Genomic DNA, 27,038 nt, shown 5'->3' with positions numbered 1-27,038 from the left:
TCTCCTTATGAATGGGTAGATTTGAACAACAATTGTTGTTCAGGAAGCACTGTTGGAAACCGAGTGCAAGATGAGTTTTGTACAACCTCCAGAGCATGATAAAACCTTAGTCCAGCTGTATTTAATTCAAAATGTAGCTGTACCTCTTTAGTCAAACTACTCCTGTTTCATTTGGCATCAGGTGCAGCTCTTAGCACCAAAAGAACATTAGTAGCATATCAGTCTTGTTGACTCAACATTGTATGCCTATTTAGATGCTTGGAACTTAGTAGTAACTGATGTCCTCTCCAGTTACTGTACATTTTGCAGTAGAAATAATTGGCCAATCAGTGTTACTCTTGTGTTGGTTCACTCAGCACTTATTCACATCTATCAATAAATTTTGCTTTTTCTGAACACGTTTTGTTTTCCCTTGTAAAAGCTATAATGAATTCTGATATCATTAGTTTTTGGGAGGGCATTCTGTGTTTTAATCATATCTTGCACAGTAGACTAGTAAATGCATTTCCTTGGTAGCGTTGTGCCTTCTACTTTCTTGCTCAGCAGGCAACACAAATGATTTCTTTTTGTTTTCTGGATGATTTTGGCAAAGCCCCAATTTCAGCCCATTGTGGTTTTCCTGGGAAGTTGGTGGTGACTCGTCTTGAACCTTGTGCAGCAAGTTGGCAGATTCTACAATGTTGACTTCATAATTCGAATATCCAATATTCCTTTTAACCATTTTTGGCGGTGTTTAAAATAGTTATTCACTTACCACAGTTCCCTTTGCAGAGAAGGGGGAAAATTGGCAAGCTTTTTGTTTAAATAAATTCATTTTTAAGTTGCAAATTCAGACACCACAGCTGGAACACGAGACTTGCAAAACAGGACAATTGTTATCTGGTAAAATAAGAAGAAAGTGCAGATGCTGAAGATCTAAAATTAAGTGGTGAAACCCATCAGGTCCAGCAGGATCGGGAGAGAGAAGTTAACATTTTTGAGCCTTGTATAAAAACTAATGGTCTAAAAGCTTTTTCCTACTGTTTTCAAAATAGGAAGGTGTGAATGGAACAGTGAGGATGCACAGAACGTTAGATAGAGGGAGTACTAATCGTAGACGAGAGGTGTTGATGCGAAACAGGTCTTAATGGGTAGGATATAGGTTAGCTTTGAAAGCAAACACATGCAACTTGGATGGTTATGCCAGGTTGTGGAAGGTGCTGGTATGTTGAAGGGAAGGTAATCCTAATGAAGGAGTGTTCATGCTCTGAAGTGTTTGTCCTCAAAGATGTGTAGTGGTAAATGCAGTGCTGTTCCTCCAGCCTGCATTTGGCTCTGCAGGGGCACTGCAGTGAGCTGAAGACACTAATGTTGGCACAAGAGCATTCTCTGGTACATATCTTTGAAATTGAGCAATGTTCAATAGGTTATTGATTGGAGGTGGGGCTTGGTGAGAAGAAAGAGAAGAAGACCCATGAAATGCCAAAATTTGGTATTGATGTAAAATATTTTGTTCTTTTGCAATTAAGTAATACTTTTAGACTAGCTACAACTTAAAGGCAATTTATCACATCCAGTAAGCACAACTGTTTTCTTCCCAAAATAAACACATTTTGGTCACTGTGGTGGCTACCCATTTAAACATGTACTTGTGGTAGTGAAGTGTTATTAACCTGCATAGTATACTTTATGTGCCAATGTGAGTCTCTCCTGAAATATTGGTCTTGGCACAAAATTAATGCAAAGACTGTATTTAGTTTGACCGTCTGAGCTTGTTAAATTTGACCAGTTGACATTTTGTTCCCAGCGAGTTCTCAGGTGATGTCGACGAGTTGGATGTCGGAGATGTTGTGGAATACAGTTTGTCAAAGGGCAAAGGGAACAAAGTGAGTGCTGAGAAAGTTGCCAAGATTACAACAGGTAAGAGCCAGGTGAACACTCTGCATTTAAGAAAATCTGTGTAACCCAAAGGCTGGAATTCACTGTCTGATTTGATGGAGGCAGGAACCCTGAACTTGTTTAAAAGGTACCTGGAAAAGCATTTAATTGCTGTGAACATTAAAGGCTTCCAGCCAGCTGCTGGATAGTGAGTATGGAATGGGCTCCTAATTTTCACCTTTTGCCAGTACAGACATTAGTAGACTGAGTTTCATTTTGTTCTAACCTTTTTTTATGGTACTAACTTTCATTGCCTCCAATCTGATCAGTTTTTATAGCAGTAGAGAATCTATTTTTTCCAATGGCATCAAATAACTCTGTTAGAATTGTAACAATGTGGACTTAAGTGATACAAAACTTGAAGCTAAACTGTTTAGCTGGGCTTAGCAGAGCTATGATTTTGGGGTCTTCCACAGTTGTAAGGGCCAACCAGAAATGCTACAAAATGCAGGTGGGGACAGGCTGGTTAACTCTGAATTAAAACTTGAGCAAACCTTAAGGGGTAATGATATTGATACTTGCTGCAGTGATCATGGAGTTTTTCTTTTTAAAGAAAAGACTAAATCTCAAAGTGCTAATTTTACTGGAACACCTTGGTGTTTAACTAACTACAAGTGTATATGAGCATTCAAAAAGTGACTGCAATGCATAATACTGAACAAATACAAATGGATGTAAAGAATCTGTAGAGACTACTGTTTTGTATCTGATCCAGTATAAATAGGATTTTCTGCATTGAAATTGAACTGGATTCTACAGTATGACTATGCTTCTATGTGAATTATGTGTCAATTTGGTATTTATCCAGTTTAATTCATATAAGCATGACACTTGTATTTAAATATTTTTATATTCTCTCACTGCCCACAAGTAATGATTTTCGGACATACTGAGCTATTCAGCTGAAATTTCTATTTTTAGCACTACTGAAACCAGGTAAAATTAGTAAAGTGCTCAACAGTTACTACATACAGTTCCTAAACAGAATATTCCTACCTTTTCTGTTTTTACAGTTTGGGTGTTAAATTTAGTAACCAATGTATTGATCGGCTGAAATTTGTAATGCTGCACATTATGGTCTTGCAATTTGGAGTCCTTTGCACAAATTGTCATTTTTATTTGGTAGAAATGAAGTGACATGAATACACCACAGGATGAGAAGAAATTACTTAGTATTTTGAAATCTTGCCACCTTTTACAGGATGTTAACAGTGGAGATTCGGTGATCGTAACACCTTTTAACTGTCTAGGACTAGTGGTTAGGTTCTTGTTGGAAATGGTCCATTGTCTTGTGCTTGTGTGGTGCAAGCATCACTCACCACTTCGTGTTCAAAAAGTAATCCATGTCTCTTAATTTATATTGGTTTTAGAGGTTCTTAGTTATCTCTCTGATATACCTTTTTTTGGCTCTTGCTAACAAAAATAAAAATCCTGTTCTTGAATCAAGTAATTTTGAAGATCCCAGCCCTTTTTTTTTAAAAAGGACTCTGAAATATCTTTTCAGCTGAACTCAAGACTTCAAATGAATACTATGATCCTGCTTGTTGTCTTCATTAATGGGCGGCACAGTGGTTAGCACTGCTATCTCACAGCGCCTGAGACCCGGGTTCAATTCCCGACTCAGGCGACTGTGTGGAGTTTGCACGTTCTCCCCGTGTCTGCGTGGGTTTCCTCCGGGTGCTCCGGTTTCCTCCCACAGTCCAAAGATGTGCGGGTCAGGTGAATTGGCCATGCTAAATTGCCCGTAGTGTTAGGTAAGAGGTAAATGTAGGGGTATGGGTGGGTCACACTTCGGCGGGTCGGTGTGGACTTGTTGGGCCTGTTAGGACGGGGCTACCGTCCCGTGTTCGTTTGAAGGAGAGAGACACAGGATCTGATTCAAAATATAAGCTGATTTAATGAGAGAGCCGTACACAGGACATGCAGTGAGATGTTTACTCTTCGCTGGAGAAGGCGCGTTCTGATCTATTGTTCTTTGTCTAGCTTTTAGCCCCTCACATCCCAGTGCTACATCCTTATTTGGTAAGAAGCGGTATTCTCTAATAGTATTGGTTCCAGAAGAGATAAGATTCAGTTACCTCAGTATGAGCTACGTGCAATCTAACACGGTTTCAATGTCCTGTTATCTGTTCACCCTCCCTGTGGCCCCATTATGCCATCAGTGTTTCAGTCTGTTCTTAGTGTAACATAATGACTTACTGTTGTCTAGTGAAGCTAACAGTTTCCAGACTTGCTAGTACTACCTTACGTGAGCGCTACCTAACAATAAAGTTTCTGAACACAACCTACCCTTAATAATGCTTCCTAACAGGCCGAAGGGCCTATTTCCACACTGTAAGTAATCTAATCTAATCTAATCTAATCTAATCATTAGACGAGTCTGATATCAGACTCAAATCTGGCTTGAGATAACAGCGTTTGAAGCGGTCTTTCAAACGCAGGGTTTGACTTTACTAAGGATTCTGGGTAATCCAACAGGGTGGACGGGGAGAGTGTTGTGGCTGTAAGAGCTCCTTTGTTGAGGTATTTTAGATGTTGGAGCTGATTTCCTGGAATTCCGGGAGCAGTAATTACGGTTTGATAAGCTGTTGCATTGTTTGGGAATTTGGGGGAAGAGGGGGAGCCAAACCAATGGCCCTTTAGAAAGGAGGAAGAGAGGCAAAGGCAGAGACCACATGGTCAGAGACAGTGAAAGAAGCCTACACTGTCTGACACAGCAGTGGCTCTGCACAGCTACTGCCTTTTGCTGCTCAAGTTCAAGCATTTCTGGACATCGGAGTGCATCTAAGAAAATCGCAGCTGACCTTTTGAGAACCTGGTGTGGTAGAGCTCACAGCACAGAGCAGATAGGTGCATGGTTCAAATGTAACCTTTATTTTAAATCTACAATACTGAGGAAACTGGGTTCTTATTAGTTCTGTTTTATAGACACTGTCTCTTGATGGAAGTTTGAAACTATAAATCATAGGTACTAAGTTAGCCTGGAGCAGGTCTTTTGGGCAGGAAGGCTGCTATTTTCTGGTTCTGCAGATTTAAGTGCAAAGATGGCCTACAACAGTGATGTGCTCTTCCTGTCTGGTGTGGAAGATTAGGGAGTGTTTCCTTGTTACTGATGTCGACAGTAAGTATTTGGTTGTGAATCTGTCAAATTGCAGGGACTGGTTGGAGGGTCAATTAGAAGCAGTGAGGAATTTACAGGAGCCGGGGCTGTGATGGATGGCAGTTATAGGAAGGGGGGAAAAAACGCAGATACGGTTTGATAGATGGGTTACCTCCAGGAGAGGGAGGCAGGTAGTGCAAGTGTCTCCTGTGGCTATCCCCATTTCAAACAAGTATGCTGTTTTGGAAAATATAGGGGGCGATGAACTCTTAGGGGAATAGAGCACAAACAGCCAAGCTCCTGGTACTGAGACTGGCTCTAATGGAACAAGGGGTACATCGGATTCAAAGCAATCGATTGTGATAGGAGACTGTAGTCAGAGGCACAACTGTTTCTGCAGCTGGCAGTTACCAGTCAATGTTTTGTTACATCCCTGGTGCCAGTATCAAGAATATATGAATGCGTAGACCATTCTCAAAAGGGAATGGGACCAGCAGGAGTTTTTGTACACATTTAGAGCTCGTGATGTAGGAAGGAAAAAGGATGAGATTCTGAATGAAGAATACAGGAAGTTTTGCAGGAATTTAAAAAGGAGCTTCTCGAGGGTAGTGATATCTGGATTGTTCCCAGTGCCACAAGCTAATGAGGGTAGGAATAGGAGAATGGAGTAGATGAATGCGTGGCTGAGTAGCTGGTGCGAGAGAGGAGGGTTCACCTTTTTGGATCATTGGAATCTCTGTTGGGTAGAAGTGACCTGTACAAGGATGGATTGCACCTGAGTTGGAGGAGGACAGATATGCTGGTGGGAGGTTTGCTAGAGCTGTTGGGGGGAATTTGAACTAGAAGGTGGAGGGGGTGGCATTCACAGAGGTAGAAGGAGCTCCACCTGAGACTGGTACAGTTGGGAAAAGGAGCAAGTCAAATAGCTAGGGCAGGTAAGAATAAAGCAGAGAACTAGGTAGAACTAATAAATTGCATTTGTTCCAATGCAAGAGGCCTAACTGGAAGGCAGATGAATTCAGGGTGTGGTTAGGGACATGGGACTGGGATATCGTGGTAATAAGAGATTTGGCTCAGAGATTGGGTGTTATGAAGTTGAAGGTATGTCCTGCACCTTGTAAAATCTTTTGGATTTGTAACAAATACTAAACAAAACAATTTGCAGCAATACAAAGAAACCCACTAATTTTGAGCTAAATCATGACGGTGGTAGTAGTAATAATAATAATATAGCTCAACAAACAAAGTATTAGCACTCTTTAGGCAATGCATTTACCAGAGGGTCTATTACAAAATCACCTGCTACCATAATATGCTGAGATGAGGTTAACCAGTTTAGTGCTTAAGTGGGTGGGCTGTGGGATGAATAAACATTTAAGATCCCATAATCTTTCCCATTCAGAGCTTTAAGGATTACAAATCTCTCGTGTCTCTTTAATATACTCTTAAGTTATACGAGAGATTCTTCCGAACAAGTATTCTCTCCGTCTCTCTCCTTTCTCCCCCCCCCCCCCCCAATTCTCTTATTGAAAGATAAGAAATAAACCCGGTCATACTCAATCTGTTGCAGTTTCAGATGCTCTGCATCATCTAGATGTATTGCAACAGGGCAACATCCATCCCCTCCCTTTTAAGACTGAAAAGTACCTCCTTCCTTTTGACCAGCGAGTAACTCCTCTTAATGTTCCACTTGAACACATCCTTAGTCATAACCTTCTGTAGCACTATTTAGACTCCAGGGAGAACTGGGCTTCATAAAGTCCATTAAACATTATAAACTAAACAGTTAAAACCCACAAAACTTGCAAAAACTATGTACACCAAAAATGGAAGCATCAGGGCCAAAGGCACTGATTAGAGGAATTTCCCTCTCCCCATTCAACTTGGGCACCTAAACATCCCAAAATCCAACTCCCCAACCCCATCACACTCTTAATTCCTCCTAGCTCAGGTCGCACCACAAACACAGGCAACTTTGTAGGAAAAAACACAGGATTCGTAATTATACACAAGTTTAAAGTAAATACATCACCATCCCTTGGTGGAATTCAGAAATAAAAGGTAAATTTTCTATCTATCCATCCCGTGCATAATTTAACACAACTTATTACCAATAGAAGTAGACTTCTCAAGTCCCCTGTAAATGAGGACAAACCAGAGCAACTGTTATGTCTTTTCAGTCATACAGCTTAAGTGTACACACCAGTTTCTCACTTCCTCTGACAAGTCAAATAAATGTACAGATCTATTACAATCTTAGTACTGGATCCCAAGCGCAGTCGGTCTCTTCTTGATGTGTTAGGCCTTCCTTTTCCTAATCACTGCTGCTGAAAAGTCTGGGAAAAACATGACCCTGGAGCCCTCTGATCTTTCCCTTGAACTCTGGAAGCTTCCACGACTCAGTTTGTCTTTATAATGATGGAATTGTACCAGGACAGGGCAAAGGTGCTGCCCATTCCTGGCCTTCGTGCTGTGATCCAATGGGCGCCCTCAATCTTTATCCTTCAGAGAGCCACTTCTTAAAGAATTTCACTTCTTAAAGAATTCCACTGGCTGCTCATAGACTGTCCCCCTGGCATGCCAAAAATGCAAAGTTTCTTTCTTCTGCCCTTGTTCTCAAGGTCATCCACCAGATCAAGCAAGCCATGGAACTGGTTTCCAGGGCATCGATCCAATTCTTGGATGAGTCAGCCTCTACCTCCACCTCTGTTGCCAAACAGCTATTTGATTTGCAGCACAAACCAGGGAAATTTTGGAGATTTCACTTTCATCTAAAATGTTGAAGCATTGTTGCGTTTCAACACAGCATGAAACATTGTTAGCTTTTGTCTGAAATGTTTGCTCTGATCAGGTTAGATGACGAGGCCTTGGATCATTTTGTGTTGAAATCGAGGGTAATTCCACGAAGGGTAAAACAACTACAAAGTACCCCGATTTCCCTCACTTAAAAATATGATGAATGATAATTGCAAATCCCTCGTATCTGTCTTTTGGTCTTTTTATTTTAAAAAGCATTTTTGTTTCAGAATTGGTTTAAGATATCTTGGAAAGTTGAATTCTTACTTGAATACCAGGTTTCTATTGCTACTTTTAAAAAAAAAAGCCAGGCTGCTAATGTTTTTTTTTAAAACAGTGAACGGTCCAAGTGATGAAGTGTATCCGACTGTCTATACTGGTAAAGTGGTGAGGCCATTGCGCAGTGTGGATCCCCAACAGGCTGAATATCAGGGACTTATTGAGATTACAGAAGAAGGTGAGGTTATGTTGTGAATTTTTTTGTAGCATGTCTGGACTCTGTGATTAATGTCTAAAACTATATTGAGCAATTAACTGAACATGGTGCAGTCACTCCAATTTAGTGACCCTCTTCATTATTCTTACATGGAGTATGGATCATGTTAGCATTTGTTGCCCAAGCTAAGTTGCTGTTGAATTGTGGCTTGGTGGGTCATTTTAGAGGGAGTTTCAAAATGAGTCAAGTCCAAACTAGGCCACACCAAATGGATGGTAGATTCTGTTCCCTAAAGTATATTAGTGAACCAGATGGATTTTTACAGCAATCAGTGAAGGTTAAATGGTTGTCATTAGAATAACTTTTCTGCATTGCTTTTATTGAATTCAAATTTCACCATCTACCATGGTGGAATTCAGACCCATGTTCCCAAAACATTATCCTTAGTATGGTTACAAGTTTAGTGACATTGCTACGAGACTAATGCCTCTGGATAATTATGGATTTTGGTTAGGTTATAATTTGCACTTGTTTATGGACTTTTCTATTTCCATTTCTGTAACCCCCCCTGGCCATTTTGATTCTAGCTTTTTGTCTTCTATCCATTGGTCTCTCTCATCTTTAGCAATTGGGGATGTCTTTTAGTCCTTTTTAAGTCTATTCTGCCATTCAATTAAATAATTACTAATCTGCAATCCAACTTCAAAACCTGCCTTTGCTGTGTGTTCATGTAATATATCTGATTAACAAGAATTCATCAATCTCCTGTTGAAAGTAACAATTTATTTCACGTCAGTTGCTGTTTTGTGGAAAAGTGTTCCAAATTTGTGTGAAGCTAGCTTCTAATTTCACTCCTGTTAGGTCTGCAATCTCAGATTCCCCAAATAGCTGAAACTGTTTTCTGTTTAATTTAATATCCTAAACCTCTGCCAAGTCATCCCCTTTACCACCTTGTACATCCCAAGTTTGTGTAATTTCTCAAATAATTTTAATTCAGTCCAACTATTCTGTACATGTTGGCTAAATCTAGGCTGCAAGCTTTGCCTAAACCTTTACATCTCCATCTCTTGGGAATTGCCTCTTTGTAACCATCTTTTCATCTATGATTGCATTAATGTGAAGCATCTTTCAATATTTTGGTTTAAAATAGTTTTCTAAATTCTTGCAATATTTTTCTACATAATTACAACATTTCAAAAGCAACTGCTGTACTGAAGATGACTGTTGGCCAAGAAGCCATTTTTAACGTGCTAATCCAGAACTGTTCGGGTAGTTTTTGTGAAGCACTAAATTAACTTGTCATACACTGGTCTTAAATATTACTTTTCAGCACACATTTTAATGTTTTTAAGTATTAAGGATTTGCTATGTTCTTGCAGGGCCAATGAAAGGAGAGGTGTATCCTTTTGGCATCATTAGTTTGGCGAACAAAACAGATTGCCTTCAGAAGGGGGAAACTGTCAAATTCCAGCTATGCACTGTGACCCTAACAGGACAGAAATTGGCCTATGATGCCACACCTTTACGAAGAGGCACTGTGGATTGTGTGAAAGACCAGGTGAGTGTTAACTTGGCATTACATTATACACACACACTTCAGTTAAGCAGATATTGGGGGTTTGTAGAATTTTTTCTCAATAGAACTTGCGTGAACTGTGTTCTTCCCTTATTGAGTGAGGCACTGTCCACGAAGCAATTACAATTTTTAGGTAGCCTTAAAATTCTTCCTCTAACTGTGTATATCTGGGTGGTGTAGAGGAGGAGAGTTGGGCCCTTTTTTCTAATGTTTTGCTTTACCTGAGCTGGATGGTTATTGTCTGAATGTGGTGCTGGAAAAGCACAGCTGGTCAGGCAGCATCTGAGGAGCAGGAAAGTTAGCGTTTTGAGCATAAGCTGTTCATCAGGATGGTTATTGTGGCTAGTTCAGAGATGGACAGAGCTGAATGTTAATGTTTTGAGTGCATGCATTTAATTACATGGTAATATAGTACAAATAAGAGTTTTAAAAATGAAATATAAATGCATTGGAATTAAAGAGAACTTAACTATACTGGACTGATGGTCCTGGTAATTACCATAGCAGTGAAAATAATGAAGTACTGCAGTGAACTTTAGTATAGAAAGATTATTAACATGTGTTTCTTTGGGTTGGGTGTTTTATTTTTGATTTGTAGCCAGTATTGGAGGGGAAAAATGTTCCTGGTAGCTTTTATAAGCATGGCTGTCAATTCTTAAGCTCCAACATATATTCTAATGACAACAGATGAACCTCAAACTGGCAAGCTGCAAAATATCTGTTCAAAATGTTATTGAAAGAATATTGGTACAGATTTTCTTAGATTGTACATAAATTGATGGCTTAGTGTGTAAAATGCAGAATATGATAGTTACTGGGAAGATCCTAGTATTAATTACAAAATCTGTTGTCAGCAATGTTAGGCTGATGGTGGACATTGTCACTGTAACAATGAGTGAGTGGGGAAAGTCAGTCGGGACATCTGAAGCTGGGATTTGTCCAGTTTGCTGAAACTGCATGTTCACCTCAGTTGAGAATACAGGTTAAGCTCCAGTGGTGTCAGTAGTGTAAATTAACAGCACTTGTGGAAAAGCTCTACTGTTTTCAGATGAGTCAGTGCACACAACAATGAATATTTGTGAAGTCGTCCAGTAAGTGGCTAACTTTGTGATAATTTGCCTGTGAAATTTTGACAACTTTCTTGTTGATTCTGGAAGATAGGACCACGAGTTACCCAGGTGGGTGGGAATCTTTACTGGGGGCCAAGTGGGCAGTTTGGTTTCTCTGAGATCGTTAACTTGTCTGCTGCTAGGATTTCAGTATGAATCCAGCTGTACACTTTATTTTGTGAACTAATGTTTGTTCACTATATTCGGTTATAGTTGTGGCTGTGACACAGTATTGAATAGCTGTTAACTGGTGATTCAAATAATTTGTCACAATTCATTTCATTTTTTTAAGCATAGGAATGGGAGTGGGTCATTCGGAGTCCCTTGAGCTTGTTCTGATGCTCAGTGACTGATCAGTTTGTGTATTCTAGGGCAATGTTGGTAAAAATGCCATTTTCCTTTCAGCACAGCCCCTTTTGGTGTTGGACGTGTAGGTAGATAACTTGTTGAATGAATATTATCAATTTGAGTCAACTGTTCTCATTTTGTACAAGTTGACGGTGCCACAGAGGTCCGTTTTTGAGGCTTTACAGTTCAAGGCAGTATTCTGCTGTGTTTATGGTGAACAAGTGTATTTGAGACTTAATGCAGTTCTCTTTGTAGGTTGAGGATTTTTGAGAGGAGTTGGTGGCCGGAAAGAAGAGGCTGTTAACTAAATTTTTGTGGATGGAACAGTATACCACCTTCAAGGTTTACAGTCACTGCATTCAAGCTTCAGAGTTTGGCTGGCTAGGTCAATTAACAGATCTTTTGGGGGTGCGGTGTGACAGTGGCATAGCTTTTAGCATTTGGTTGAAGTTCCACTGGGTCCACAGTTTGAGAATCCCTGTTAGGTAAGTTATAACTGCTGCGCAGCTAAACTGAAGTCATTTAGGTTAGTGAGAAAATCACACTGAAACACCATTCTTGGATGGCTGGTGTTGTGAAGTGGCTGTCCCTGACTGAAGAGCTTAGAGCTAGGGCTACAGTCAAAGAATAGGTCAGCCATTTAGAACTGATGAGAAATAAAATTGTGGGTCTGTTGAAATTCTCCACCTCACTGCTGTGGATGCTGAGTAAGTAAATCCAAGACCAGATTTTTGGTATAGTAAGGACTTGAAGGATGTGGGGATAGAGTATTTTGGCTGTGAAAGAGCACAAATATAAATTGAGTCCCCTCAAACCACCCAAGATATTCAACAAGATCATGATTCTATACCCATTACTTGTCCTATACTTGAATCCCTTATTCCCAAGGAATTAGTTTAGAAAGTGGAGTTATGTAGAAGTACAGTCAGATCTTATTGACTATCAGAGGAGGCTGAAAGGCAGTATGACCTCTTCCTGCTCCGGTTTCATTTTATTTACCATCCAAAATACTTGGCATTCCTTTCAAAAGGGATGACAGCGGGCTGTATGCAACAAAACTTAAGTGCTTTAAATTCTGTTGTGGTTCTGTTCGCTGAGCTGGGAGTTTGTGTTGCCAACATTTCGTCCCCGTTTCTGTTTCTAGGTGACTTCCTCAGCGCTTCACAGGAGGCTCCCAAGCACTGAGGATGTCACCTAGAAAGGGGACGAAACGTTTGCAACACAAACTCCCAGCTCGGCGAACAGAACCACAACAACGAGCACCCGGGCTACAAATCTTCTCCCAAACTTTGCTTTAAATTCTGGTACACAAATGGACAACCTATTTTGTGCATGCTTTTTTTTCAAAAAAGCATTAGTGACATTAGCCTAAAGGTTGTGATAGCATTAATTTATATGCAACTAGAAGTTGGAAGACTTGCTGTAGTGGTAAATTCTGAAGTGTTAATTTCCAGATTTTTCATCTGAATTAAGTTAATTAAACTTTGCCTTTCCTTGCATTACAGTTGATGCAAGCTCCCACTTTCCCCAATTACTGACTCTGCTTGTAACATTGATTGCAGCTAAGAGTTTACTACTTATCCACTTTATACTGTCTGCTGGCCCTCTTGCAGATGAAAAATCCTAACTTTTTTTTTAAAAAGCTTGAGCATTTAATCTTTTGCAGTAAAATTGCACAGTGAGGTTGGTCATTTAGTATCCATCATCACGAATGTAGTTATAGTTTAAAATAAATGTACCAAAGGTTTGAATGCAATATCCAGCAATACATCCAGGCAAAGAAGAAAGAAACAAATTTTACAGCCCAGGAACACCCTTCCAAGCCTGAGCCTATACAAATCCACTGTCTAAACCTATCGCCCAATTCCCAAGGATCTGTATCCCTCTGCTCCCCACCTCCTCCTGCATCTGTCCAGATGCTCCTTAAATGAATCTTCTGTGCCTGCCTCTACTACCTCTGCTTGCAATGTGTTCCAGGCACATCTATCAACTTCTGTGTAAAGTACTTTCTGCGTGTATCCCCCTTAAACCTTTCACACCTCACCTTGAACGTGTGACCTCTCATTGCTGAATCCTTCACCCTGGGGGAAAAGCTTCTCTATCCACCCTGTCTATACCCTTCATGATTTAGCACCTTCCATACCAGGCAACATCCTCATAAACCTCTGCACCCTCTCCAAAGCACCCGCATCCTTTTGGTAATGTGGCGACCAGAATTGTATTCAGTATTCTAAATGCAGTCAAAGTCTTCTACAGTTTTAACATGATCTGCCAGCTCTTATACTCAATACCCTGTCTGAAGTCAAGCATATCATATGCCTCCTTGACCACTCTCTTCACCTATGCAGCCACCATGTTACAATGAACCTATACTCCCAGATCTCTGCTCATCAATTGTTCCCAAGCCTCTTCCGCTTACAGTATAGCTTGCTCTAGAATTAGACCTCCCAAAATGCATCACCTCACATTTGTCTGGATTGAACTCCATCTGCCACTTCTCTGCCCAACTCTCCAGTCTGTCTATATTCTCCTGTATTCTTTGACAGTTTGCTATGCTTTCTGCTACTCCACAAATCTTTGTCATCTGCAAACTTACTGATCATGCCAACAATGCTTCCAGATTGTTCATGTATATTACAAATAACAGTGGCCCCAGCACTGACCCCTGTGCAACACCATTGGTCACCTTTCTCCATTTTGAGAAACTCCCTTCAACAATCTCTCTCCTATTGCTCAACCAGTTCTTTATCCACCGAGCTAGAATATCCTGAACACAGTGTGACTTCGCTTTTTCCGGGGAACCTTATCGAACGCCATACTAAAGTCCACGCATATGACATCTACAGCCCTTCTTTCATGTATCAACTATCACTGATAAGCCCGTTCTCTTCCAAATATAAATAAATCTTGTCCCTCAGTACCTTTTCCAGCAACTTCCCGACCACTGACATCAGGCTCACTGGCCTGTAGTTACCTGGAATATCCCTACTACCCTTCTTGTCCAGGGAGACAACATTAGCAATCCTCCTGTCCTCTGGCACTTCACCTGTGTTTAAGGATGCTACAAAGATATCCGTCAGGGGCCCAGCTATTTCCCCGCTCTCCTCCCTCAGCAACTTGGGGTAGATCCCATCTGAACACATACAAAATAGTCATTGAGAATCTCACCCATTTTCTCAGATTCGACACAACCTTTCTTGCTTCCTTATCCTTTAGTGGACCAACCTTTTCTCTAGTTGCCCTCTTGTTTCTTTTAGATGTATAAAAAGCATTGGGATTCTCCTTAATTCTGCTTGCACGAGTTACTTGATCCCTTTAGTTAGCTTGATTTCTCATTCAAGATTAGTTCTACTCTCCTGATATTCCTCCAAAGCCTATTCTGTTGTTAACTGCCTGGACTTTAGCCAAGAGGAAAAAGGGAAGTATACATAGTCACACGATTTCTCCTGTCATCCATGGTTCCTGAATCATGCCTTTCCTATCCCTTGTTTTCAACAGTACATACCTATCCTGCACTATCTTCAACCTATATTTGAAAGCCTTCCATATATCAAATGTGGACTTCCTTTCAAATAGCTGCTCCCAATTCATATTTCCCAGCTGCTGAATTTTGATATAATTGGCCTTGGCCTAAGGACTCTTCCCTTAGGTCCACACTCATCTTTGTCTAAGTATTATGAAACTTACAGAATCGTGGTCACTGTTCCCAAAGAGATTCCCCCCACTGCAAGGTCTACCACCTGGCCTGGCTCTTTTCCCAACATCAGGTCCAATATGGCCCCTTCCCTCGCCGGACTATTAACATACTGCTCTAGAAAACTCTCCTGGATGCTTTTTACAAGTTCCTTCCCATCCAGACCCCTGACACTGTGTATCGCAGTCAATGTTGGGAAAATTTAAAATCTCCCATCACCACCACCTTGTTGCCTTTACATTTTTTCCATAATCTATTTACCTATTTGTTCTTGCTTACTGTTGGGAGTCCTGTAATATAGCCACAGCAATGTAAATGCACCCTCTTTCTTTTTCCCCCAGCTCCACCCATAATGCCTCACTGCTCAATCCCTCCATAGTGTCCTCCTTTACCACATCCCTGACCAGCAATGCAACTCATTCTCCAGCCCCCCCCACCCTTTCCCTTCCTGTCTGGTCTGAAGTGTCTATGACCTTGCATGATTTTAGTTGTCAATCGTGCCCTTCCTTCAACCGAGTCTCTGATCGCAATAACATCATATTCCCAAGCACCGATCTAAGCCCTAAGTTCATATGTCTTACCCAATATACTCCTCCTTTAAAGTATATGCACTTCAGGCCACCAGTTCTTTTGTGTTCATCTGCTCTCTGCCTACTCTTTCCCTTTATTAATGCTAACTTCGTGATCCTCACGGTCTCTAGTTTCCACCTCACTGTCTACTCCTCTTCCCTTCTGGTTCCCAGCCCCCTGCCACATTAGTGTAAACCCCCTTCCAACAGCAGTAGCAAAACTCGCCCATGGACATTACATCTGAACCAGACTGCAAATAGACTATCCAATTTGTAATAGTTTCGCCTTCACCAGAACCAGTCTCAATGTCCCACAAATCTGAACCCCTCCCTCCTATTACCATCCCTTAAGCCACGTGTTCGTCCTGCCTATTCTTTCATCACTACCCTGGCTAGCATGTGGCACTGTTTGCAATCCTGAGATCGCTACCTTTTGAGGTCCTCCTCTTTAACTTGTCTCCTAGCTTCCTGAATTCTGTTTTCAGGACCTCGTCGCATTTTTTTTTACTTATCATTGGTGCCTTGGTGCACCACGACAACTGGCTGTTCACTCTCCCCTTCCAGATGCTCTGTAGCCAATTGGTGACATCCCTGACCCGAACACCTGGGAGGCAACATACCATCCGGGAGTGTCTCTTTTGGCCACAGAACCGTCTATCCACTCCCCTTGCAATAGAATGAGTCTTTTTCCTGCCCTTCTGAACAGCAGTGCCCATCATGGTGCCATGTTCCTGGCAACTCCTGCCCTGCCCTGATGAGCCATCTCCCCAATACTGATTTACATGTTTTGGAGGAATATGACCACAGGGGACACCTGCACTGCCTTCCTACTCTTTTTCTGCCTTTTGGTCATCTATTCATCGTCTCCCTCAGCAATTCTAATCTGTGGTGTACAGTTCACTAAACTTGCTATCCACGACCATTGTGGATGCTCCACAATGAGTCCATCTGCAGCTCCAGAATCATGAAGTCAAACAGCTGCAGCTGGACATGCATCTTACAAGTGTAAGAGTCAGGGATGTCAGCCACATCAGGCAGTTTCATGGAGTTACTGAACTTGAGGCATTGAAAGAGGGAAATGTGAAGTGAGGTCCTTCATCTGGAAAACAGCAAGGTAAGTATCCGGGTCACAGTTAAGATTGTGTGGAAGTCAGGTTTGCTGCCTTTGCCAAACTGTATGCTACTTGATTCGAATTATGGATTTATAAATATTACAATAGACAATAGGTGCAGGAGTAGGCCATTCAGCCCTTCGAGCCTGCACCGCCATTCAATATGATCATGGCTGATTATTTCTAATTAATCTCCTGTTCCTGTCTTATCTCCATAACCCTTGATTCCACTATCCTTGAGAGCTCTATCCAACTCTTTCTTAAATGAATCCAGAGACTGGGCCTCCACTGCCCTCTGCGGCAGAGCATTCCACACAGCCACCACTCTCTGGGTGAAGAAGTTTCTCCTCATCTCTGTCCTAAATGGTCTACCCCGTATTTTTAAGCTGTGTCCTCTGGTTCGGCATTCACCCATCAGCGGAAACATGTTTCCTGCCTCCACAGTGTCCAATCCTTTCATAGTCTTATGTCTCAATCAGATCCCCCCTCAGTCTTCTAAACTCAAGGGTATACAAGCCCAGTCGCTTCAGTCTTTCAGTGAAAGGTAATCCTGCCATTCCAGGAATTGACCTCGTGAACCTACGCTGCACTCCCTCAATAGCCAGAATGTCTTTCCTCAAATTTGGAGACCAGAACTTTATCATTTTAAAGATTTAATGGTTTAGAGTATTAAAAAATGTGCTAGATGGGAGTTTTTTTCCATTTTTGGTATAGAAGGCAGCACCTTTCAGAATTTGGTACAGTCATTATACAGTATCTGCGAGAGGTTTGGGAATTGAGGGGGGGGGGGTGGGGTTCCCATTTGAGAGCCCTCATACTTTATGAAAGTCACAAGTGCAGAACTCATTTTAAAAATCGTGAGTATGATTTTTACTGCCCGTGGATGTTTATTTTTGTTTGCAGATAAGTGAATTTATGATTTTGCAGAGAAGATTTCCTGTAGTTAACAAATGCATTTGACATGCATATATATTATAAAGTATTTGTGTAATTTTGTATCGGACCTGCTGTAGAAGGAATGAATTAAGCAAGGTTTCTGTCAATCAAAGTGCAGGATTATTTGATGTACAGATTTGAGATCACGTCTAAGTACATACATTTAATAGGTGCACTTATCAGAATGACTTTTAAAATATCGTATAGTGACTTAATGTTTCTTTGTAAAATTGTAATGTAGCTTTTCCTATGCAAACTATACCATAGCAGCAAGCTTTCAAGCTGCAATAGTGGTTTCCATAGCAATATCCAATTCGTGCTGCATTTTTGCAAAGGGTGTATTAAGGAGTACAAATTCCACTGACTTGTGCTGGTAGATCTGTATAATGTTGATGACTGCTTCAACCAGTACATGACATTCAAGAATTCATTTTTTTAAATATATTTTTTTAAATTGGCAAATGAACAAATGCTATTTTGTAGTTTGTTAAAAGTTTAATTCCAACAATACCATGCAGGAGAAATGGGCAAAGCAAAATATTTTGGGGCTGTTTTATTTAATCTTATGAATGGGCTGAACAAATTAGCTTGTATTAAAGGATAAGGCAAAATTATTCATATTATTTCACTAATATGAACTTCAGGAACTGGCCTGCTTATTTTGAATACAACTTTAAGACTTTCAGGTGTGCAGTCTCAGTACCATTATTGCCTGCCTTCTTCTCTCCCTGCGATATTAACATTCTCCCTAATCACTTACAAACCAAAATTTGTTTTTCTGGTGCCACTTATCTCTGCAGCTGTCAGCTTCCCACCCTTGAGTAATAACTACTCGTGTGTCTGACTTTTCTGTCCCCTCCTCTTGTCAGAGTTTGACATCATTTAAACCTGAAGCTATTAGATTTGAACTTGAGTGATAACCAAAGTTGCTGTTGAAGCCTTTCAGTTTTTAATTTCACTGTTTAGGCTTGCATATAGTTCGAAAACCTAATGTGGCATAGCCCCACAAAGCTTTAAGGAAGTTTGTAATCCAAACTGGATTTCTACATGTTGCTGTTCATGATGTCCATTTTCTTTGTGTATGCTTCTCCTAATGATGACCTTGTTTTTCTAGTTTGGCTTCATTAACTATGAAGTTGGTGATGGTAAAAAGCTGTTCTTCCGTGTGAATGAGGTACTGGATGGTGTTGAGTTGCAGCCAGGAGATGAGGTGGAGTTCTCTGTCATCTTAAACCAGCGTACAGGAAAGTGCAGTGCCTGCAATGTGTTCCGTGTCAGGTGAGCTTTTGGTGTAAACAAAAATGTATTGCATAGAAAAGCAAAAAAGAAGTTTTGATGCTCCGTCTCAAATTATCTGGATTTGGTGATCATTTAATACATTAGCTGTGGATGTTGTAATGATACCCTAGCTATGGCTGTTCACTGACTCTTCAGCTAAACTTTACCAAATTACTGATGTTAATGTTTGTTTTGCTTTATCACTTTAGCAGAAACTGTTAAATCTATTCCTTATATGACACTGCAATTTGACATACAAATTGTAGCCAAGCTTAGTAATTCTTAACGTTTCAAGCCAGAAATAGACTTAAACCTTGTACTGTCAAATTATAGAAAATATAATATTTACTAAGCTGTCAGGTTGACTTCAACAATATTCAGCTTGTGGTTAAATTCAAAAAATAGCTTAAGATGCTGCACATGCATACCACATGACTGCATCTTTTCTGTAACTACTATTGCAAAATGTTTTGGATCTACAAGTATGGATCTATCCAGTGTAAGAAGAGTTCTGTAAGCTTGCCTCAGTGCACAGGCTGACATTGGTGTAGAGTGTGCTCCCAGAACCATTATTAGCTGTTGCTTGATTTTCTGTGGTGCAGTTGAGATTATTTATTTCAGGTGGATCTAAAAATTTGTTGTAATTTGGGTTAAAATTCTAAATTTTGAAATTGAAACCCTTGAAAGTATCATCTTGATTTAACAAGTGAATTTTTAATCCTATTTTGTACCAATTTCCCAAATAGATGTTCAAATAATACTTTGTCATTTACATAAATGATTTGGATGCGAGCATAAGAGGCACACTTAGTAAGTTTACCTCAGATTACAACAGGATCTGGACCAGGTGAGAAGTGACAGATGGAGTCTAATTCAGATAAATGCAAGGTGCTGCATTTTGGGAAAGCAAATCTTAGCAGGACTTATACACTTAATGGTAAGGTCCGAGGGAGTGTTGCTGAACAAAGAGACCTGCCAGAGGATGTGGTGGAGGCTAGTACAATTGCAACATTTCAGAGGCATTAGGATGGGTTTATGAATAGGAAGGGTTTGGAGGGATATGGGCCGGGTGCTGGCAGGTGGGAGTAGATTGGTTTGGGATATCTGATTGGCATGGATGGATTGGACCAAAGGGTCTGTTTCCATGCTGTACATCTGACTCTGACTCTAATAGAATAGTGAGAGCACAGTCAGATCAGTTTTTGTTTTTTTATAAAAGATAATTTTCAGTCAAAGAAACAGACCCTTTGTTCCAAAGCATCCATGCTGACTAGGTATCTTAAATCGAGTCCTATATGCCAACATATGGCCCCATCCCTCTAAACGCTTGCTATTCTTATACCCATCCAGATGCCTTTTAAATCTTGTAATTGTACCAGCCTCCACCATGACCTCTGGCAGCCCATTCCATACATGCATTCTTTGTGTGAAAACATTGTCCCTTCGCTCTCTTTTTAAATCTTCTCCCCTCTCACCTTAAACCTAGGCCCTCTAGTTTTGGACTCCCCTATCCTGGACAAAGGACCTAGACTATTCACCCTATCAAAGTCCCTCATTTTATAAAACCTTCATAAAACCACTCATCCTTTACTCCAGGGAAAATAGCCCCAATTTGTTCAGCTTCCCCTTGTAGCTCAAACCCTCCAACCCTGCAGCATCCTTAAGTCCTTTTGTAACCCTTTCAAGGTTCACAATATACTTCCTATAGCAAGGAGACCAGAACTGAATGCAGCACTCCAAAAATGGTCTAACCAGTGTCCTGTACAGCTACAACATGACCTACTAACTCATATTCAATGCACTCCACATTTAAGGCAAGAGTAGCAAACATGGCTTTCATTGTGACTCTATTTTTAAAGGAAGTATGTGCCTGTACTCAAGGGTGTCTGTTCAGCAACATTCCCAAGGACTTTACCATTTAAGTGTATAAGTCCTGCCCTGTTTTACCTTTCCAAAATGTAGCACCTCACATTTATCTAAATTAAACTCCATTTGCCACTCCTCGGCCCATCCGATCAAGGTCTCGTACTCTGAGGTAAACTTTGTCCACTAGACCTCCAAATTTGGTGTCATACCTCCTACGTTCATATCCAAATCATTTTTATAAATGATAAGCATTGGACCCACAGTGATCCTTGTGGTACACCATTGGTCACAGGCCTCCAGTCTGAAAAGCAACCCTCCACCACCACCTTGCCTCCCTTTGAGTTGGTTCTGTACCCAAATGGCTAGCTCTCCCTGTATTCCATGTGATTTGAACCTTGCTAACCAACCTACCATGATTTTCTTTTTTTTTAGAAAATCAAAACATTAGCTTTTTTTATGCAGAGGTCACAATATGGAGTGTTATCTGAATCAGAAGGTTGTGGGTTCAAACCCCCCCCCTTGATACTTTAATTAACAAGGAGGTGCTGCATTATGGAGGTACTGTCTTTGAGGTGAAATGTTATCCATAGGATCCTGTCCTTAAGGTGAAAGCACAAAAGGTTCCATTTGAAATGCACTATGTAGACTTCTAACTTAGCCAGCCAGGACTAGCCCTTAATTGCACGCCTCTTCCCTAAATCCCTCTCTTCTGTCAAAATGCACTTGCAAATTGAGTGCAAAGCAAAAATGTTCTCACTTGTTTAGTATGTAGTAGGTTTCACTGGATTGTTTTGTTTTTGTGTGTAGTGAGGGCCCTCGACCTGTGGCAGCTCCACGTCCTGACCGTTTAGTACATCGTTTGAAGAGCATCACATTGGATGACGCAAGCGCTCCAAAACTGGTCGTGCTTCGCCAACCAAAGGGACCTGATAACTCAAAGGTAAATACTGTAATGGCGGTGAGAACTTTTAATCAGCTGGTTGATAAGCTCATGAGTAATTTGTGTTAGAACCTACATTTTAATAGTTTGCTCAAGTCTGACCTCTCGCTCCTCACTGATTTGAATTGTGGTTGTAATCAAGATTCCAAACTGTTGTTCCTTTTCCCAAAACATTGCAATTGCTTGATTGTTTTATTAAATCTTACTGAAAAGTACAATTATGATTCAGGTCAAATGGGCCTGGGATTTTAACATGTTGCTTGATTATTCATGAGGTTTATCTCTGTGGAAATGCCAAAACTAGCATTGTTTCAACTTTTTATTCTTATTAGTATCAAACCTGTATTTTTCAGGACATTTTAAAAACTGAAGTACCGTTTCAACCTATGCTGATTTGTGGTTCACATTTCTTAACTATATTAAAGGCACTCAGTACAATATATAGTTTCAAAGTTGCCAGCACCTTCTGTGAATAGCCTTTTTAACTGTTGTAAGCCCCGTGAATGGCAGCAGAAGTTGAGCAGAAACCAGATCCCATCACCAACCCCCTTATTACATCACCTGCCTCTTTATAAAACTTGAGGAACATTGGAGTTTTGTTTAGAAGTCCCACAGAGGCAGTCCAGCTGAATAGGTAAATCCAGCACAAAAGATTGGCTTTCCTATCCTGACTTAGATCAGAGCAGTCATTAGGGATTCAAAAGCATTCTAGTTTTCAGCTTGTCATCAGTTAATATGATCTTGTGTTCAGAGCTATTGGTTTTGTGAATGAACCAATAGATGTCAATATAGTTGCTAAACTATCTGCAGCTGAAATTTACCTCCCATAACAGATATTTTAACAGCACCAGCAACTACATCACAGGTTTGTTTTTACTGTAGTTATGTCAACGATTGAGTTGCCTGTGATGCAAATGTTTGCTGCTTGTTTTTAATTCCCAGTTATTTAAGGTGTGTATTTGCATCAAGATGTCCAGATTTCATTTTTACTTCCTGGTCTATGACCCTAAGCTGATGAGTCCACAACATTTGATTGCACAGGATGTTTCGGTTGAGTCGATTTTGAGCCTCCCTTAACCTCCATTATGTTTTCTATTAGACATTAGTGGTGCAAGAGTATGAAACTGCTTTTATTTTCTCCAAGCTTTGGGATACTGTTTCAGCTATAGTGCAAACTGAAAATCTGAACTGGGGCTATTTTCTGAGTTAGAGATACACAGCTATTGCACCTCAAACTTGGGCAGAAACCAAATGCTGTATGCTTGACAGAGCACGTATGAGGGGTCTCTTGGAGAAATACAAGCGAAGTAAGAGTTGACATTTATTATAAACTACAGGGATACCAGCATAAAATTAGATGACTGAGATTTCAGTCATCTGATAACAGTTTGATTGTGTCCCTTCAAAAACCAAACTACTAAGAGTTCATCCAGATGACCATCCCCAAGCACCTGGAAGCTCTAGTAAAAAGATTACCTGAGAACATAACACAACTCTGTTCTAAAGAGAAATAAATTCCTGAATTTTTAGGACACAGCACAAATCATCTCATGGGTGTAATCTTTTCTGCTGAGAAGTAGTCCTCCTGGTTATATTGCACACTTTATTTTAAGTTTAGCATGTGCAGTGTGTAGGCTTGGCCACTTAGTACTGAAACCCCAGAGGGATCACAGTGGTCACATTATGCTTAGTCACAGTATACTTGGCTGAGGAAGACTATAAAAGATCCTCTTCCTGACTGTTCTGTCTCATGGCCTGCCAACAGTCAGCATTGACAATCACTTTGTTATTTGGTACCTTTGATCTGCTGCCCTCTGTAGAACCAGAAGAGGGCAGAAATTCAGGAAGCGACCAAGTCTCTGGTTTCAGTAATTGTGTTTGTCTGCATAGCACAATTGGGTCATAGAGATGTATAGCATGGAAACAGACCCTTCCAATCCATCCATGCCGACCAGATATCCCAACCCAATCTAGTCCCACCTGCCCCAAGCCCTTCCTATTCATATACCCATCCAAATGCCTCTTAAATGTTGCAATTGTACCAGCCTCCTCCGGCAGCTCATTCCATACACGTATCGCCCTCTGCGTGAAAAAGTTGCCCCTTAGGACTCTTTTATATCTTTCCCCTCTCACTTTAAACCTATGCCCCCTAGTTCTGGACTCCCCGATCCCAGGGAAAAGACGTTTTGACTATTTATCCTATCCATACCCCTCCATTTTGTAAACCGCTAAGGTCACCCCTCAGCCTCCGACATTCCAGAGAAAGCAGCCCCAGCCTGTTCAGCCTCTCCCGATAGCTCAACTCCTCCAACCCTGGCAACATCCTTGTAAATCTTTTCTGAACCCTTTCAAGTTTCACAACATCTTTCCGATAGGAAGGAGACCAGAATTGCATGCAATATTCTAACAGTGGCCTAACCAATGTCCTGTACAGCCGCAACATGACCTCCCAACTCCTGTACTTAATAGTCTGTCCAATAAAGGAAAGTATACCAAACACCACCTTCACTATCCTATCAACCTGCAACTCCACTTTCAAGGAGCTATGAACCTGCACACCAAGGTCTCTTTTTTCAGCAACACTTCCTAGGACCTTACCATTAAGTGTATAAGTCCTGCTAAGATTTGCTTTCCCAAAGTGCAGCACCTCACATTTATCCAAATTAAACTCGCATCTATCACTTCTCAGCCCGTTGGCCCATCTGGTCAAGATCCTGTTGTAATCAGAGGTAACCTTCATCGCTGTCCTCTACACCACCAATTTGGTGTCATCTACAAACTTACTAACTGGACCTCTTATGCTTGCATTCAAATCATTTATGTAAATGACAAAAGTAGAGGACCCAGCACCGATCCTTATGGCACTCCGCTGGTCACAGGCCTCCAGTCTGAAAAACAGCCCTCCACCACCACCCTCTGTCTTTCTACCTTTGAGCCAGTTTGGTATCCAAATGGATAGTTCTCCCTGTATTCCATGAGATCGAACCTTGCTAATCAGTCTCCCATGGGGAATCTTGTCGAACACCTTACTGAAGTCCATATGGATCACATCTACTGCTCTGCCCTCCATCATCATTGTAACTTCTTCAAAAAAACCTCCATCGAGTTTGTGAGACATGATTTCCCACGCACAAAGCCATGTTGATTATCCCGAATCAGTCCTTACCTTTCCAAATACATGTACACCTTGTCCCTCAGGATTCCCTCCAACAACTTGCCCACCACCAAAGTCAGGTCTATAGTTCCCTGGCTTGTCTTTACCGCCCTTCTTATACAGTGGCACCACGTTTGTCAACCTCTAGTCTTCCTGCTGTAAATCAAATTTACCATGCATTTGACCTGCAAATGAAGCCTGCAAGGTATTTGAGATCAGCGTAAAGTTTGGCAATTGTGGCTTTGAAGTGTGAAGAATTTAGCTTCTGAATTTTATTATCTTTGGCAAGAAAACTGCAGAGTTGACTTATGAAAGTTGTAATTCTGAAGTCTTAATTTATCAACTTGTTTCTGCTGTATCAGTTTGCTGCAGAAGTTCAGAAATTAACCATTTGTTTTGTTACTTACAGGGATTCATTGCAGAGAGAAAGATTCGTCAAGCTGGAGTCATCGATTGATTTTCTTTTCTCTTCCCCCAGCAAGCACATTACCCAATGCAGTATCTTCGGGGAGGGGAGGGTTTACGCAAGATTAGTCTGCCTCTACTACCCTCTGTGTTTCCCAGTCCCAAATGGAACACAGTTAACCTATATTTTCAAGCAAATCTTCAGTTCTACAACTTGTCTGTGCTTTTATCAAAAGCTTAAAAAAAATACAAAATGAAGCAAAAACAAAAAAAATACAAAAAAGGTAACGCACAGGCTCGGGGCAGTGAATAAGCAGGAAGCCTTATTAGTCTCTCAACCTTATAGGAGCTTGATTTAAAATCAAACAGCATCTTACATCAGTGCTAATTTGAATTTAAGTTTATTTGCCTTTATATGTTAGGAAAAAAAAAATCTGAAACACTCGAGTGCCATGAGTGCTGGCTTTCATTTAAATCTTTAAAAACAAGTTTGATGCTGTGGAGCACTGCAGCCTTGGAACCCTATTCCAGAAACTAACAGATCTGTGCCTAAAAACAAATATCACTGTTATTCCCACAAAGGGCACCCTGTGTAATGCCGAATGAAAAAGAACGGCTGACTTTTTTTAAAAAAGTATATTAATGCATCAAGGTGGAAATGTTAATTGTTGGTACTGTATATATGCCTTTTGCATAGAAACAGGGAGACTAGTTGATATCAAGCGTTAGTAATCAAATAACTGGTCTGTGTTATTATACCAAATAAGATCAGGAATTTAATTGTTGATGTGGGACAGAGGCAGTACCCTGTTTCTGTTTCGCCTCTGCTCACAGTTTGGGGTTTGTCTAAACTGGGAGATTGCTTTGTTCTTGCAAGAAAGAAAATAAAACACCTGGCTTTCTCCTGTGTCCCTGTTAATGGTCATGAAAAACTAGAATAAAAAGTTTTACCATAAAGTTTGAAATCTTAAATTGACTTTGTCTACCTGGATCACTGGACATTGTATGAGATTCTTCCATTGGTTTTACTGAATTTAAATAGTTTAATTTAGTAACTTCAGGACATGGCATGTGTGAATAAATTGAGCACAAGGAGGAATTTTTCCACCTGAAATTATGAAAAACTTCAAGTAAAATTAGATTCCTTACAGTGTGGAAACAGGCCCTTCGGCCCAACAAGTCCACACCGACCCGCCGAAGTGCAACCCACCCATACCCCTACATTTACCCCTTAGCTAACACTACGGGCAATTTATCCTGGCCAATTCACCTGACCCGCACATCTTTGGATTGCGGGAGGAAACCAGAGCACCCGGAGGAAACCCGTGCAGACACGGGGCGAACGGGCAAACTCCACACAGTCAGTCGCCTGAGTCGGGATTTGAACTCGGGTCTCAGGCGCTGTGAGGCAGCAGTGCTAACCACTGCCACCGTGCTGCCCACCAAAAATGTTACATCCAGAGCATGTTCTGAAAAGAGCAACTGCCTTGCCATCAACTAAACATCAATATAGCCTGACACGAATCCCTGACATGGTGTGGCATGCATGAGGTGTGAAATGAGGTAAAAGGCATTTTTTATTTATTCCAAGTTAAAAGTATTGGATAAAATTTGCTACACTAACAGATCAGTCAGTTTGACAGGACTGTCCCGTATATGATCCACCCTGTCTCGCCACATTCTTTATCTAACTAACTTAAAGATGAGTAGCATTTTTGTACTGCATTTTTAATGTGGTAAGATATCCAGCTGCTTTCCAAGAGCTGCATCCAACCAAAAACACCAATCACTTGAAATGGTGA

At 40.8% G+C, this 27,038-nt stretch overlaps 1 protein-coding gene across 5 annotated transcripts in view; it reads left to right on the top strand.

Moving 5' to 3' along the window:
• csde1 (cold shock domain containing E1, RNA-binding) overlaps positions 1-26,138 on the top strand; it is a 100,060-nt gene extending 73,922 nt beyond the window's left edge. For all 5 annotated transcript variants that reach the window (XM_060845592.1, XM_060845596.1, XM_060845594.1 and 2 more), the window contains 6 exons: positions 1,787-1,899; positions 8,151-8,270; positions 9,629-9,807; positions 18,708-18,871; positions 21,545-21,677; positions 25,241-26,138. In XM_060845592.1, the coding sequence (XP_060701575.1) occupies positions 1,787-1,899; positions 8,151-8,270; positions 9,629-9,807; positions 18,708-18,871; positions 21,545-21,677; positions 25,241-25,288 (757 nt within the window). In that variant the 3' untranslated portion in view covers positions 25,289-26,138. The remainder of the gene's footprint in view (positions 1-1,786; positions 1,900-8,150; positions 8,271-9,628; positions 9,808-18,707; positions 18,872-21,544; positions 21,678-25,240) is intronic.
• The last annotated feature ends 900 nt before the right edge of the window (positions 26,139-27,038 follow it).

The sequence above is a fragment of the Hemiscyllium ocellatum genome, chromosome 26 (assembly GCF_020745735.1).
Source record: "Hemiscyllium ocellatum isolate sHemOce1 chromosome 26, sHemOce1.pat.X.cur, whole genome shotgun sequence".
NCBI lineage: Eukaryota > Metazoa > Chordata > Chondrichthyes > Orectolobiformes > Hemiscylliidae > Hemiscyllium > Hemiscyllium ocellatum.
Note: the sequence above shows the minus strand (reverse complement) of the source record. Positions and strands in the feature narration are given on the sequence as shown.